Source organism: Protopterus annectens, chromosome 5.part1 (genome assembly GCF_019279795.1).
Source record: "Protopterus annectens isolate FY-2018-M chromosome 5.part1, PAN1.0, whole genome shotgun sequence".
Lineage (NCBI taxonomy): Eukaryota > Metazoa > Chordata > Ceratodontiformes > Protopteridae > Protopterus > Protopterus annectens.
Window position 1 is genome coordinate 259,023,209 of NC_056736.1, and position 16,860 is coordinate 259,040,068.

The following is a 16,860-nucleotide window of genomic DNA, read 5'->3' on the forward strand; positions in this document are numbered from 1 at the left end:
TTAACCAATAGGGTTTTAGGCCTAACTAAAAACTTTATACTAAAGGTTATAAAAAAGGGTTATAAAGTTTGAAAGGAAGGGAATAGGGTAGGCTGTAATATACTACAGACTATACTAAGACTAAAAGGGGAAAATAAATTCCTAACTAAGCTTTTTCTGATTTTACCAGAAAATCACTTACCTCAGCTGGCAAAGGAGACCTCTTTCGCTAAGCGGCAAACGAGATCTGGGGTAGTTCCGCCTTGCATCATGGGATATAGGGTTGCCTCGAGCTGGTAAAAGGAGTTCCTAAGCTAAAGCAAGTGCCGAGTCGGAGCCGAGGATTGGCTCCGAACCCATCCAGCAAGAATGAAGGCGAGATTGACAACTTAACATCCTGCTTTGGCCCTAGAAACCATATCTAACTTATAATGCTTAGTAAAGGCATGCACTGAAGACTAAGTAGCAGCTTCAGCAGTGAAATTGGTGTCCAACCTCATGAAAAAAGCACCAGAAGAGGCAACAACCTTAGTGGAGCGAGCTCTAACTGAAGTAGACAGACCCTTGCCATGAAAATAACAACAAAAGAAATGGCCTTATTTATTTTATTTATTTAACATTTGTTAACCGGGAAAGTCCGACTTGGAACAAAGCCAATTTTCAGTGTAGGCCCAGGAAGAAATGCTCCAGATGCATGTGATTGTAATGTGGGAGGAAACCGGAGCACCCGGAGGAAACCCACACGAACGCAAGGAGGACATGCACACTCCACACAGAAGGTACCCCCAGCAGAGAATCGAACCAGAGAACCTCTTGCTGTGAGGTGACAACGCTACCGTTGCACCACTGCGCCGTCTAAATCCTAACATCCTTAATAATATTCTTAGATATTCAGGACCAGAAGGTTTGCTTAGAAAGAGCCAAACCCAAATTCCCGAGATGAAAAGAAAGTCATTCAAACTTATGAATGGTCTTAGTTTTACCCAAATAACCTCAGCTGTCCGCGCAAATCCAAGGTACAAAGGACCCTCTCACTAGCACAATGAGAAGAAGGAAAACAGGAAGGGAGTTGAACTGCCCGATTAAAAGACAACTCATTTACAACCTTGGGCATAAAACAAAAGGATTAGTATGAAGGGACACCCTGTCCTTGTGAACAAACAACAAAAAAAGGAAGGACGGCCATAAGGGCCTGAAGCTCCGAAACCCTCCGAGCAGAAGTAAGAGCAGTCTTTCAGGTACAATGTTGCAGAGAACCTGAATCTGCAGGCTGAAAAGGAGCCTGTGTCAATTTTTCTAAAACAAAATTAAAGGTCTCAAGGAGGAGGAATAGGCTTCTTTGGGGGTCCAAGATGCAAGAAACTGGTTGACTTCAAAGCAGCAAGACAAAGGAGGATTTAAGGGCAGAGAGGCAGAAATACCTGACAAATGGGCCTTTACAGAGCAAGTCAAGCCAGACTAGAGCAACTCACCACATAGGAGAGAACCAGAGGGACCCCCACTGAAACAGTCCTAGTTATGAGCATGGCACCAAACAGAAAATCTCTTCCATTTGGACTTGTAAGACTTTCTGATTGCAGGTTTTCTGCTTCTTGTAAAACTCTGACCACATCCTCAGAAAAGAGGTGCCTAAAAGGGATAAAAACCCTATCACCACAGTGTCAACTAAAGAGTGGGCAAGTGAGGATATAGGAGAGAGCTCTTTGTCCTGTGTGAGGAGGTCCAACCAGTGAGGTAACTTGTGGTGATCGCCCCTGGCCAGGGGCATTAAGAGCAGGGAACTAGTGCTGCCTTGGCCAAAAGGTAGTCACTAGCAAGATTTTGGGGAGTCCAGCTGAGTCTTCTGCAAGACTCTTGGAAAAGTGAAAGGGGAGGGAAGACATAAAAAAAATCCTATTCCAAGAAAGGCACTGTGGAATAGAAAGAGGGATCTGCCAGTTCCAGGGGGAGGCAAAAAGATCTACCCGAGGAATACCCCTTAGATGGACTATATCTAGAAACATGTTTCTGTGAAGCATCCATTCGTATGCCTGTGTTTTGGACCTGCAAAGAGTCTGCCACTTGATTGCAGTCTGAAGTAATATACACTGCCTGAAGAGTTAACTGATAACCAAGAGCCAGATCCCAGGCCTAAAGAGGCAGCCTAAAGAGAAGGTAAGACTTTGTGCCCTCCTTGCTGACATTCCACATCAGTGTAGTGTTGCCTGTGTAAACCTTCAAAGGGCCTGGAGAGTGCATGGGATGAAGACTGAAGGGCCAGAATCAGATCTCTCATTTCAGTTGACCACGGGAAGCCACCCACCCCATATCTGTAGCATCGGTGAACAGTTTGAGAGAAGGAACTGGAGGCTGAAAGGGCAGGCCTGGTTTGATGGTAAGATGCTGAACCCATCACTCAAATTCCTGACTTAGACAAGAGAGGAGAGGCACTCTAAAATCCAGAGGTTTGCAATGCTGTAGCCAAACTGATTTGCTGTACCACTGAAGCTTTTGCATGTACAGTCTGACAAGAAGCAGCACTATAAAAGAAAGGACCATGAATACCAGGGCTCGAAGAAATTCTCTGGCTGGAATAGTAGGCAAAGGAAAAAAAAGAGTTAAAGAAAGTTGTCAAGGACATACATTTTGGAGGTAGAACAGGGTCCAAACATTGGCACTGTGTGAATCCTGCAACCCAGACACACATGATCCTAAGAGGGAGTTAGGACAGACTTTTGAAAGTTGATGGTGAACCCTAGACATTGAAGAGATATGGTGAACTCCATATCCTGTAACAGCCAACTGGAAGAAGATGCCTGAAGCAACTAGTTGTCTAGAAAGAAAAAGTCTGAATGCCTTGGAGCCTGCAAAAGGGAATCACAGGAGCTAGGCATTTTCTGAATACCCTTGGGGTAGTAGAGATGACAAAGGGCAAAGCAGAGAAATGAAAGTGAGAGGAAGAAACAACTTCCTGAAAAGAGGGTGAATACGAATATGAAGGTAAGCGTCCTTCAGATCCAAGAACACCAGAACAGCCTGGGACAGGGTTTAAACAGTAAGCATCCAAAATGAAGGACCCTTGAGAAAGGTGATGACCAAGAAGAGATTCAGATTAGGTCTCTAAGTACCCTCCATTTGAGGAACCAGGAACATCCTGGAATAAAATCCCTTTCCTTCTTGGGAAGGAGGTACAGGCTGAATAATTCCCTGGGTCCACCAGGGACCCAAGGATCTCTGAGAAATGAGGAAGTTGTTCCAGAGGAGGTTGGGGAATCCCTAAAAAAGTGGGCGAGACTTCCACACCATGAAATACCCCTGATGGATAATAGATAGAACTCAACAATCCAAGGTGATGAGATGCCAATTCTGGATATCAAACATTCGAGAATAATCCCAAAAACTATTCCATCCATCTAGCTACTGCATCTCCAAAAGACAATTGCTCAAAAGGAGACTCTGGACTAATGGACACTTGTTCATCAGAACCCTAAGCCAAAGGTGAAGGCATCTGGGAACAGTAAGACAAGGACTGTTCATCAGACTCTGAATCCTCATCTGTGGAAATGGGATCCCTAGAGCATTAGAAAGGAGTTGAAGTCCAACAGGGGCTAGGCACCGAAACCCCTTAGTGAAGCTTCAGGGCCATTAAGGCATTAAACAGGTACTGAGTAAACTCCTGTCATTGCCTTTGAGGATCGCTAAGGCATACAGAAAAATGCTTAGTCTTCTGCATTTTCTTTGTAGAGATGTCGGCCCTAACCGGTTCAGAACCGTGACGGATTCAATACGAGTACCCAGAAACTCTTCCTTGACCAGAATCTGAAGAATCTCTCAAGAGCCCTCCAAGATAATCAATTGCAGTTCCCCCTCCATGTCCAAAGCAGACACCTGCAGAGCTTCAGAGGATGTGTGAACTGAAGGCTTCATGCTGACCTCTAATGGGGTCGCAGCAGATGAACCCGATGTAGACAGTGGATGGCCTACAGAGCTATCACCGCTTCTAGAGAGACATCCGGTGGAGGTTGGACAACCAAAGAATCCAACTTAGACTCCTTGGCCTTCTGCTTACTTAATGGTACCTCAGGGTTAACTGATTCTGCCATGCTGCTCTGGGCTAACAGTTTAAGCCTCTGGTTCTATAGACAGATGACCAGGGAAGACAATCAGCTTCTAAAAGTCTTAGGCACAAACTCCTTACAAATGCTACAGGATGTACTGTCCTAGGGAGCCCTCAAACAAAAAAGATACTGTTTATGACAATCATTATGGGGAATCTGCCTCCCACACTGACATTTTCACTTCTTGGATGAGATGAACTCCAGGTAACCAAGAGAACAAGATCAAAAGAAAAAAAAAAAAAAGACCCCAACGGGGCACTTCTCTAATAAATAGGTATTCAACACAGCAAAGGGTGCTCAGTCTGACTAGCAATGATGGTGTTCAGACTGCCAGCAAAGAAGTTCTGGGTAACTGTGTTTGTACATCACCTTTATGCCCTACGTCATGTACAGGGAGCATACATGTGACATATGGCACATATAAGATCTAAAGGCTTTGGTATAGTAGCCAGATGTTAAGCTATCTTTGGCAAGAGTTCCTGAGGTGAAAAATACTGCAACACTGATACAGAAAGACATCACCTAGTATTTTGATCAAGGCATCACAGCAAATGCAGTCTATGGCATTTACAGTGCGCACACTAGCGTACGCACACACCTACATTTAGTAAAAGATACAAAAATCACAAACAAATGAACTTACCCAAGAAGAGATCCAATGATAGTACCACCCACAATACCTCCTAAACCAAGGTTCAGTCTGAAAAGTCCACCTGTTACAGCTAAAAATTAAACATTTGATTTAACCATGAGTAGCAAACAGATTATACAACAGTACAACAACAAATGTTTCAAATGCACTCTCTAACATTTGTGTCTGAATCCATCAAACATCAATTCTCAATTTGTTAACACAATGAATTAAACAAGTCTACTGTGGCAAGGACATCATACAAGACTTTAGCTTCATTTACAACAAAAACTTGCAAATCTTATACAGTCAATTTCTAACTTCAGAATTCTGTTTGCCTTCATTATGTGAAATGAAGGCTAAATTCTAACTTTGTTCACCTCTCAACAAATATGCTGTGGCTGTACTTTGCCATTTACAGTGCAGCAAAGCAGCAACGTGCTTAAAGTAGCTACTCTGAATGCTGCTACTATCTATCACAATTGATAATAAATGCACTGCCATCAGCAACATAAAATAAGTGGATGATAATTGCCTTAGTGCTAAATAAAATCACAGATTGCCTTGTGTCCAAGACACGTACTTCTACCACTGAGACAGTTTTCAAATTTAAAGCCCTTAAACTTGCTATAATGGGCAAACATTCACCCTCATACCATAAAAGCATATGAAAATGCTAATGTGCTTATCTGGCAAGGTGGGCTTGGCAGATTTCAGTAGATAAGCACAGTTCTTATTGAAAACTACTTTTCAAAGCTAACCATGATTTACTGTTTAACTTATGGGCATGTAATCTCTAGTAGCCTAGGTCAATGGCACAGAGGGGTGGATCTCTTACTATGACCCAGTCAAACAGGTTTCCATTAGCAGCCCTGGTTCTGGAAAAGCCAGGCATGGGGGGAGGAGAAGTGAAGGGGTGTCGCCAACTCACTTTTCATTGAGATGAAAGAGGAAGAGGTTTACACACACATGGAGGCACCCAAAGTGGTACAATCTTCCTGGTGGAGCCCAGGGAGACCACTACTCACACCATGGGTGGATGGACAACGGCTGCTTGAAGGCTACAACTTTTGCAGAAGTGAAGGGAAGTCCCTCATGGATAGCTCATTACAAGTCTCTCTCTGGTGCCACGCCACATGCATGTGTAGTATGGATGGGATGAAAATGAAAACCTCTGATGGCTGCCTTGGATGTTGACTCTCCTCAGTTAGCTATCCACCTGGTGAAGTAAACAAATGGGCTTATAGACTAGGGGGGGGGGGGTGATGGTCAGCTGACTGCAGGGGCAAAAATGTGCAAAAAATAAATAAAAAAAAAAACACTCCTATCAATCTACTCTGCCTGCCCAACAGCTGTTCTACAAAAACATTTTCTACAAAAAAAATTTGCACTTTATTCATCTGCTTTTACTGTATTTGTGTTGCTGTCACATAAACTAGATTCAGGCCTGCTGAATCTAGCTTTGTTTGTATAACTTGAGCACTAATCCAGGCCTTCTTTTTGGAGAAGGTTCTCCTGCACCCCAGTGGCAGGAGTGTGCGGTTAGAACTTGTCTGATTGAAGACTACAGGAACAGGGCTCAGTTTTGAGATTTTTTTACTGGTCAATTGGGTAATTTGTTTAAAAGCCTTTTCTGATTGCTTGTAGTCATCTAAAGCTGTTTTAAGTGCATTTTTTACTGTTTTTGCCTTATCTTTTCAAAAAAAATTTTTTCCTCATTTCCCAGCTAGTATAATCCATTTTTCAGGCTAGTGCTGAATTCAGGGCTGTGTTGCAAGTTTCTGAGTTGCCCATACCTTACTTGGATAGAAAGAGGTTTCTCTGTCCACCTGTGAGAGAGGGAGCTTTGAGCAGCCATCTGTCCCTGGAGGAGTGGTTCCAGCCCAGAAGTTAGTAGTTTATAAGCCATTTTGGGCTAATTTCTATCTTTGATTTCCCTGCTGTAAAAACCACGTTTGCACGGTTTTGCACGTCCGGGCAGCGCCGGTTAGCTAGGGCTAAACTATTCCCGGCTCTACCAAGTCTCCTCTTCAGAAAGTAGTCTAACTCTCAACCTAAACACTTAAAAATCATCCTACAGTCCAGCACTTGCTCAGACCTAATAGCAAGCACTAATATACCCCGGCACTTGATTGCCCAGCAGGTCAAGGCTCATTAGTCATGCCTGAATAGTAGGGTGAGCTGCTTAGTCACTTGGTTTGTGAGGGTTGACTAAAGGGCAATTTCAGGTATACTCTCCAATCCAGCTGGTGAACCCAGGTATCCTGAGGCAATGTTACAACTGTCTCATGTACACAGATAACCCTCTCCTACTACCACAAAACATTAACATATGCAAGAGATGCAATTATATAGCTAAATTGAAGACTAAGCTCTCCCCACCCAAGACTGGAACAGGCAGTCATGAGGAGAAGGTTAACACTTGCACTACACTGCCAGCCTCACATAGACATACTAACCCAGCACTGGCAAAAAATACATATAAATACACTAAATCATACTCGGAGGCTCTAAATAAAAACCTGCAAAAGCATCAGAGACCTCCAAAGCAGACACCCAAAAAACCTGCACCTCCCGTCACAAACCAGACAACATATAAAACACAAAATCAGTGTGCCGCACAATCACAGCCCTTAAGGGGAAATAACATACCTAACACACTAGTACTAGGTGATTCTATAGTCAGGCACACTGACGTCCCACTCAATAGGCTGGACAAGGCGAAGGTTACTCTTAGCTGCCTGTCGGAAGCCAGAATCCACCACATAACACAAGCACTCAGGTCACTCCAGAACAAGTACAAATAAGACTCGGTCATTGTTCATGTTGGTGTGAATGACCCGAGACGTATCTCCCCGGACTACATGAAAAGAGACATGGAAGAGCTCTCTGATCATGTAGCCCAGGTGGGTATGACCCTGACCCTGAGTGGCTTCCTGCTCTCACCAAGAATGATACCGCAATATAAAGAAAAAATGATCAGTTTCAACAATTGGCTAAGCTTCTGGTGTCATTCAAAGGGGATCCAGTGTCTGTCAGCCTGGGACAACATGCACGACAAGCCTCATTGTTTCGCAAGAGACGGCTTGCACCTGTCACCCCTAGGCTTTCGAATATTGGCCAAGGTTCTTGCTGCCCCCATAGTGCCTTTTTTACACAAGGCTCAAATGTCAAACCCACCTCCGTAATCAGCACAAATAAAAAATGAGGGTTATGCTACTCAATGCCAGGAGTTTAAATCTCAAAATGCACCCGCTCAAAGCCCTCTTCAGTATGGAGAACGTCGGCATCTGTGCAGTAACTGAAACCTGGTTCACGGCTCCACAGAGCACCCCAGCACTACCGGGCTACAACTCATACCACACATTTCGGCCACAGAACATGGACCGAAACACAAAAGGAGGGGGGTGCATCCATATTCATCAAGGATACCTACACCTCCAGGTTAGTGGCGCAGCAGGATACCTCTGAGATCATCCATGTGCAACTAACATCAGGCAAGTATGCAATGCAAATTGTGGCCTGCTACAGATCACCCTCCATGACCCAGGACCACCACTCCGCCTTTCTGGAGACACTGGAAAACATGAAGGTCCTACTGAACACCCTGATATTGGGCAATTTCAATTACCCTACCACTAACTGGGGAAAACTACTCAAGTACAAACTCGCAGGTCCAGCGCTTCCTGAAATTTATCAACTCAAATGCCATGGATCAGCTGGTAAGCTCCCCTACCAGAAGTGAAAACATATTGGACCTGGTCATCACCAACATGGGCGACAGGTATTCCGCACCAGAGGACAACCCGTCACTTGTCAGACCATAAACTAATCACTCTGGATGTCCACACCACACCACCACCCCCAACCAAGGAAACCACAGTGAAAAACTTTTCTATAGCAAACTTCACCTTACTTAAGACAGAGGTGGTAAGTTTCACAGCCCCCATGCTAAAGGATAACAGTGTCCAAGATGTAGGAACCTTTACAAATGCACTCTATGAGCACCTACAAGGATGCATGGATCATGCCATCCCTAGCAAAACCACGACTCACTCCCCTAAGAGAAGGAAACCAGTCTGGTGGACCCCTGCCATAAACAGGCTATACAACAGGAGGAGAAAACTAGTTCAGGAAAAAAAGCAAATCCCAAGAAGGAAAGACATCCTTGATCAGTATCAGTAAGAAACTAAGGTCAATAAGAATAGAATGAGACACCAAAGTTACACACTGAAACTATCCACAGTAACTTTATTTAGAAAAGAACAGTAGGTGAGCGCTTTCACAACTCAGTGTTGCTCCATCAGACAATGTTAATGCAGACCATGCTTGGTTAAATACTTAAGCAATCAGTGTGGTTTCAACTATTTAAAGCAATACAGTCAAATAATTTAACAATTAAAACTATTAGTACAAGCTTATGCAAACTGTGTATTTAAAACCAACCTTAAAGTACATGTCTCTCTATAAAAACCATCATTATTGACCATAATTTATGTAAAAGTATAAAAAATATATATAATATAAACATGTCTGATATAAAATCTTATATATATACACAAGTAAATACAAAAGCTTGATGAACCATAGTACCACATTAAAACCTAGAAATTAATGTCTAACTAAGGTCCCTCATAAAAATCATCCAAGGCTAACTTCAAAAGAAAAATAGCCAAGGATTTGAAAGATAACCACAAAGCCTTCTTTAGCTATGTCAAGAATCTAAGTGGCAACTCGCAGATATGCTCTGAGCTAGTGCAAAATAGCACAAAATATACTGAACCTACTGATATTGCCAACATCCTGGCAGATAGATTCAGTGCAACCTTCACCCCCCTCTCATCCCCAAAAGGGCCCACAACAATACCGGAAAAGTGTAGTGTCCTGGAAATCACAGATGCACAGGTGAAAACAGCCCTTTCAAAAGCCAAAAGTACAGCATCAATGGGGCCAGATGGTGTCCATGGCTGCGTCTTGCATGAACTACAGAACGAACTAACCCCCCCACCTAAACACACTGTTCAACCTCAGCCTCTCCACAGACTACGTGCCCACAGAATGGCGCACAGCAACAGTTATTCCGCTCCACAAAGGAGGGGCCACAACTGGCCCTGGTAACCATCACCCATAAGCCAGACGAGCATGGTCTGCAAGGCTATGGAGTGCATCATCATGGAACTCATTAACAAAGACAATGGGAAGCTCCAAACACTTGACCCAACCCAGTTCGGCTTTGTTAAGGGCAGATCATGCCTACTAAACCTGGTTGACTTCTTAGAGACAGTCACCAAGGCCATAGATGAGGGGAAGGTGGTTCACACAGCTTACCTTGACCTCGCCAAGGCTTTTGACACCATTCCCCACTCGGGAATTATAGAAAAACTCACCAGCCTGAACATAAACCCCTACATCACGAGATGGGTTGCCAACTGGCTTACAGACAGAACTCACACGGTAAGAATAGCGGGCTCTAGGTCTGACTCTAAACCAGTCACAAGTGGTGTTCCACAAGGCTCGGTCCTGGGATCCCTACTGTTCGGCATATATTTCTCAGAAGTACAGGCAAACACAGGAGGACTACGGCTAACCAAGTTCGCCGATGACTGCAAACTGGGAGCCATAATTGACTCTCCAGCTGACACGGGCATTCTCCAAAAGGGCCTTATGGAGACGGACACCTGGTGTCAAAGTCATGGTCTCAAGCTAAATGCCAAAAAATGCATAGTCATCCCGTTTGGGAAAAACAAAACACCCATGAATTACCACATAGGTGTCAGCCCCCTTAATACAGAAGAGGTAATAAGAGATCTGGGGACCCAGGTAGATAGTAATCACTCCTTTGACAATCCTATTGCCAAAGTAGTTAGGAAATCTTTCTATGTAGCCCATCTAATTACTAAAGGGTTCGCATCTAGAAATAAAGAGGTTATAGTGCCCCCTCTACTCATCCGACCCATCATAGAGTACAATGCCCCATTTGGGATGTACTTCACAAGACACTTCCAACAGCTGGAAACACCACAAAAGTACCTCACCAAGAGGATTACTGGCCTCAAACTTATGTCCTATGCAGCCCGACTGGAAAAACTACGGCTGTACTCAGCGGCATATCGCTTATTCAGAGATGATCTCTGCCTGACTTACAAAGCCATGTCCAACTCGGAATTGATGGACATGCTCCACCTAAAGAAATCCAAGCCACTGCGAGCCACTCACTCTAGTGAGCTAAACCTCACCACAACAATAAATAGAACATGCTGGAGGGATAGATTCCTGTCACAGAGACTCCCCATGCTTTGGAACAAAATTCCTAACTACATTAGGCAGAGCCCTTCGCTAATACTACAAGAGAAACCTTGACGAGTGGATGGGTAACAGAAAATACACCCCTGGAATCATTTCATTGGCTCTTCTTGACAGAGGCTTAGTTAATTAATCAATGGGGCGGCGAAAGCTGACACACTCTGGCTAAGCTTATAAATGCCCCAGGGCACATAGCCTAGTACTTACCTATGAGATAAGGCGGATAGGACACAAAAACATGATAAATCAAAGTTTGCTCTAGGCTCAAGCACTGTTCAACATACTTATAGGTTCACAGAAGGGTACTAGGCTAACAGTCCTAGAGGTCTTACAAGCCTACCCACGTTTACCCTGAGTTGCCCCAATTGCTGGTTAGGTGACTGAAGTTCACAGAGCGGACGGACACCACCCTAGGAGTGAATTTGCAGTTACCCATCCATTAATTTAGGTTGCGTTTGAAGAGGCTGAAGGAGGGGCTCTGTTTTACATGAATTGGAAGCTTGTTCTAGAGAAGTGGTAGTCTCAGCGATGTCTCTCTCTCTCTCTCTCTCTACAGCATGACCCATTCATGTCAGTGGCCAAGTTAAGATCCCTGGAGCGAGTAACTCTCATGCAGTTTAATTTACAAATATGTAGCATTCCCATCAGGGCAGGGTCAGAGACTGCCCTGTAAGCCAGGCACAGGTCACCCCTTAGCAACCTGTAGGAGACAGAGTATAATGACAGAACATTTCAGTCTTTCTGCATAAGACTTGTTTTGTGGGTTTATATTATATATTAGAAGTTTCAAAACTTCGAATCCCATATGTTCAACAGCATATGATCGAAGTTTGAAACTTCCAATATATAATAAAACATAAAAAAAAAAAAATATATATATATATATATATATATATATATATATATATATATATATATATATATATATATACCTTGAGCAGGGGGGTAAGCCCCTCTGCACCCCCCACACCCCCCTACTTAAATATACCAACTCCGAGATTGCACTTAAGTGCAGAAAAGGGAAATTCTCCCATTCTGCAGCATATGGTGCCGTTACATTTAACCTTCAAACTTTTCAAAGTTCGATCATATGGTGTCGACCATATGACATTCGAACTTTTGAAAAGTTTGGTCATGTAATAGTAACCCTTGTTTTGTGCAACCTGCAATTTCTTGGCGAGAAACCTCTGTGGCCTCTCCAATTGCAGGCGTCTGGTGAGGTACACACAAAACTGAGCACTGTACTCAGCTATTGGTCTGATGAGGGCCAAGTATAATGGAATTATAACATCCTTAGCTCTAGATGCGATGCCTTTGATGTGCCACATAAGACGAATTTCCTTACTACTGTGGACATGTGGTGGTCAAAGTTCAGACTGCTTTTAACCTGAATACCCAGATCCCATCTGAAATCTGTTTACACTTAAGGGGGTGCCATCTATAATGTAATCAGCAGAGATGTCAGCTTTATCAAAGGGAATAATAATGCATTTTTTTGCATTTAGTTTTAATCCGTGTCTTTGGCACTAGTCATTTATCTGCGTTAACCTTGTCTGCAGTATACTAACATCATCGGGGGACTCGATGACTGCTCCCAATTTGCAATCATCAGCGAACGTTGTCAGCCACAGGCCGTCCAAGTTTGCCTGGACTTCTGAGGGCCAGCACTGAACACTGTGGTATACCACTTGTGACTGGTCTTTTACTAGAGAAGAAGTTACCCACTGACAATATGTGTCTTGTTGGTGAGCCAGATGGCTACCCATCTGGTAATGTAGGGATTAATTCCCAAATGGGACAGTTCCTCTATAATACCAGAGTGAGGAATTGTGTCACATGCCTTGGCCAAGTCAAAATAAGCAGCATGCACTCTCTTTCTCTAGTCCAGGACCTTGGTGACTTTCTCAACGTCAAACATGTTTAACAGGCATGATCTACCTTTAACAAATCCAAACTGGTTGGGTCTAGAGTTTGGAGATTACTTATTTCCTTGTTAATAAGGTCCATAATGATTCTTTCCATGGCCTTGCAGATGAGGCTAGTCAAGCTTATGGGCCTATAATTTCCAGGGTCGGTGGATGGTGGGATTATATTTACACACACTACTCTTGCCCTTCATCATGACAACCCCACAGAAAGCATGCACTACCTAACTTTTGGTTAAAGGTATTAACATCTTTGCACAAAGATTTAGCCATGAGTAAGAACTATTTATATGCGCTGCCCGAACAGACACCAACCTGGTTAACAGAAAAAACAATGATCCTACTTAAGAATGAGCCTGCAAGCTACTCTAAAAATTATAGATCAATAACTTGCCTTCCGACAACGTATAAACTATACAAGGGAAATGATGCTGACAGAATTTACAGTCATTTAGAAGAAAACTCAGTTATGGCAGTAAAACAAAAGGGAATCATTTGCTGTTAAATTAAGTCATAGTGTATAACTGTCCAAGCATGCCATGGATTGACTACAAAAAAGCATTTGATAGTATCCCATATTCAAGGATAAAGAGTGCTTAAAAATGTATAAGATACACCCGACACTGATAGACTACATTACAGTGATCATGAAACAGTGGCAGACCACTTTGCAATTAAGCCATGATAAAGGACAATTATCCCAAGGTTAAAAATTCAAAGGGGGATATTCCAAGGTGACTGTCACCGTTGCTATTCTGCCTTGCCCTTAACCCATTAAGCTGTTTACTTAACAGCTTAGGCCATGGCTATAATTTGGCTCCTAGAAAACAACAAAAGTGTAAAGACTTCTCACCTTCTCTTTATCGATGATTTAAAACTGCATAGCTCATCAGATGAGGAACTGAAAGCACAACTGAAGGTTGTCCAAACTCTTTCAGATGATATAAGAATGTTATTTGATCTTGATAAAGGCACAAAAGCAACCTTTAAAGCAGGAAAACTGTGGCACCAGGAAAACATTAGTTTGAGACAAGAATGTGATATAAAAGAACTTGAGCAAGAGGGAGTCTATAAATATTTGGGAACTGATGAAGGATCAACAATAAAACATGAACACGTGAACAAACTTAGTAAGGAATACTTCAGAAAACTTAAATTAATCCTGAAAACAGTGTTGACATCTAGGAACAAAATCCAAGCTATAAACCAATTTGTTTTCCTGTCCTAAATTATAGTTTTGGAGTGATTGACTGGCCCAAAACATGTTCGGTAATTACATACGAAAACAAGGATGCTTCATGCTCATCAAATGATTTATAAATAAAAAAAAAAAAAAAAAAAAAAAAATTCAGTGTATACCAAGATTATATATTCCCTGTTCCAAAGGAGGAATGGGCCTCCTTGAGACTGATTACATGTATAGATCTGCAATAGTCAGACTCCACACATCTGCTGACCCCACAAGACCCAAACATACTGAAAGTTTTGAAACATAAGGAAAATAAATCTAAGATAACTTCTCTGCTTAATTTAGCAGAAGCATATCGGCGACACACAGGAATGGATATCAAACCAAAAGTAGACAAAATAGTCAGGCAGCAACTGAATATGCCAAAAAACAAAAGAAAGAATATAAGGTGAAGGACCAGGTGAAAAGGCAAGAAATGTGGAAAATGCATAAATATAGTTGCAAGTATAGAAAACTTCTGAAAAAAACTTATGTTGATCAGGAGCGAATGCAGAAGTGGTTAGAGAGAGGCGAATTCCAACCAAGAGATGAAAGGTTAATATTGGCGACCCAAGACAGTGGGCTGCGTACATGCTGGTTTACAAAGTCCATTGAACATGTGGGAGAAACAGACAAATGTAGGTTTTGTAAAACCAAATTGGAAACAGTCCCACACCTTGTTACTGGCTGTGATATACTAATGGCAGAAGGACTGTATACTGAAAGGTATAATAATGTGGCAAGACTGTTGCACTGCAGATTGTGCAAATATTATGGTATTGAAGTGGTTGAAAAACACTGGAAACATGACTGGTAACATAAAGCATCAGAAAATTATGAAGTTTATATCACATGGGATCACCCATTACCAACAGTTCAAAAGATAGATGCCAGAAAACCAGATATAGTAGTCCATGAAAAGAAGACAAAAGTAGCATTGATCACTGAAATCGCTACACCCATTGACTACAGTGTGTTGCATACAGACAGTCGCAAAGTCATAAAATATCAGGATCTGTAGGCAGAAACAAGAGGACTGTGGAAGAAAGATACCCAAACAGTTCCAATAGTAGTAGGAGCAACGGGTCTTATAAAAAAGAATTGACAATTGCATTTAGATATGTTCTCAATCCATGTAACCCCATATGAATTGCAGGAGTCCTTACTGGGTACATTGCAAGTGCAGCAAAGAGCACTTTTGGCTGACATCAAAGATCGAAACAATACTAATTTCATGAACTTTAATCGTACTTTGAATTATGAATGGGGTCCATTCTTGTCATGGTATTAGAAACCCAAAAGATCTGGAGAAATTAAAAAGCTACAGTAACATATCAGCCAGCCTAATTCAATACCACATTATGCATCTCTCGCAACTCAAAATACTTCCACACAGCATCACTAGTAAACCTAACTTCTACGTAATAGTCAGCAATAATAAACCTACCCAATACCTCAAATATTACCTCTCCAAGCAACACATTCTATCCCTGTTTGGGGACATCCACCCCAACCCAGGGCCCCCAACTACGGCTTCCTCTGCTAAACCCAAAAAATATTCTTCTAGCAACACTAAACATATGTAGTATCTGTAGCAAAACCACATAATTTTATGCTTGGTTAAGTCGATACACTCCAGATATTCTAGCAATCACCGAAACTTGGCTAAACCCCTATATATCCATGATCCTGAAATAACACCCCAAGGCTATAATATACTTAGAAAAGACAGACCCAACAAAAAGGTGGTGGGGTAGCCTTAATATATTCTAACACCATCACAATCTCACCTTTCCCTAAAGAAACACCAAACATCAGTAATGAAACTATAATTAAGGGAAATATTAATATCAACTGGCAAGAACTGATGATTGACTCCCCTCCTAATAGCATAAACCTCTGTGGTTATACTCAGCTTGTTACCAATGCCACCCGTATGCATAACAGCAATACCCTAGGTGCAACTCTTGACTGGATACTAGTTCCTAACCTGACAAACACTCTGATCCCTACACTCTTCCCAATACTCTTAGTGACCACCTACCCCATATTCAAATATAGATCCACACCACAAATTACAGGAACCTACACATTCAAAACCACCAGAAATATCAGGAACTTTGACCAACAAAGGTTTATCAAAACCCTAAAACACACTAAGTAGAAGCATTTAAAACACTTCCACTAGATGATGCCCTTAAATACTTCAACAACGCATTTCTAAATACTCGACAGCATAGCCCCCCTCTGCACCAAAAGAATAACTAACCATGCTCCCTGGCTAACAAAAAATATCAAACATTTACAAGACTGAGATAAAGCCTGGAAGAAATGGCACAATAACAAATCTGATGCTAATGTAATCAAATATAAACCATTACGAAACAAAGCAAAAAAGCTAGTGAACCAAAAACAATTTTGGAAATGCATCTCAGATCTCCTTACCCCAGGCTCTAAACAAACTCCATCACCATACCCTGACAAAGCTCCCTCACAGATGGACAACCTGTTTAACTCTAATTTTATAGATAGCATAAGTTAACAAATTCCTCTGCCATAACTACCTCAAGACCCATCTCTGATCCCTCTCCACCCTTATCTCATGACTCCTGCACAAGCATAAAAAACCCTTCACCTCCTCAACACAGTTTTCACTCATCACACAGCACCACCATTGCCTAATCTCCTTCATGGACA

At 42.3% G+C, this 16,860-nt stretch overlaps 1 protein-coding gene across 4 annotated transcripts in view; it reads right to left on the bottom strand.

The window, feature by feature from the left end:
• Positions 1-16,860, bottom strand: part of TIMMDC1 (translocase of inner mitochondrial membrane domain containing 1) — a 304,154-nt gene that overhangs the window by 150,873 nt on the left and 136,421 nt on the right. For all 4 annotated transcript variants that reach the window (XM_044072937.1, XM_044072935.1, XM_044072934.1 and 1 more), the window contains exon 6: positions 4,720-4,798. In XM_044072937.1, the coding sequence (XP_043928872.1) occupies positions 4,720-4,798 (79 nt within the window). The remainder of the gene's footprint in view (positions 1-4,719; positions 4,799-16,860) is intronic.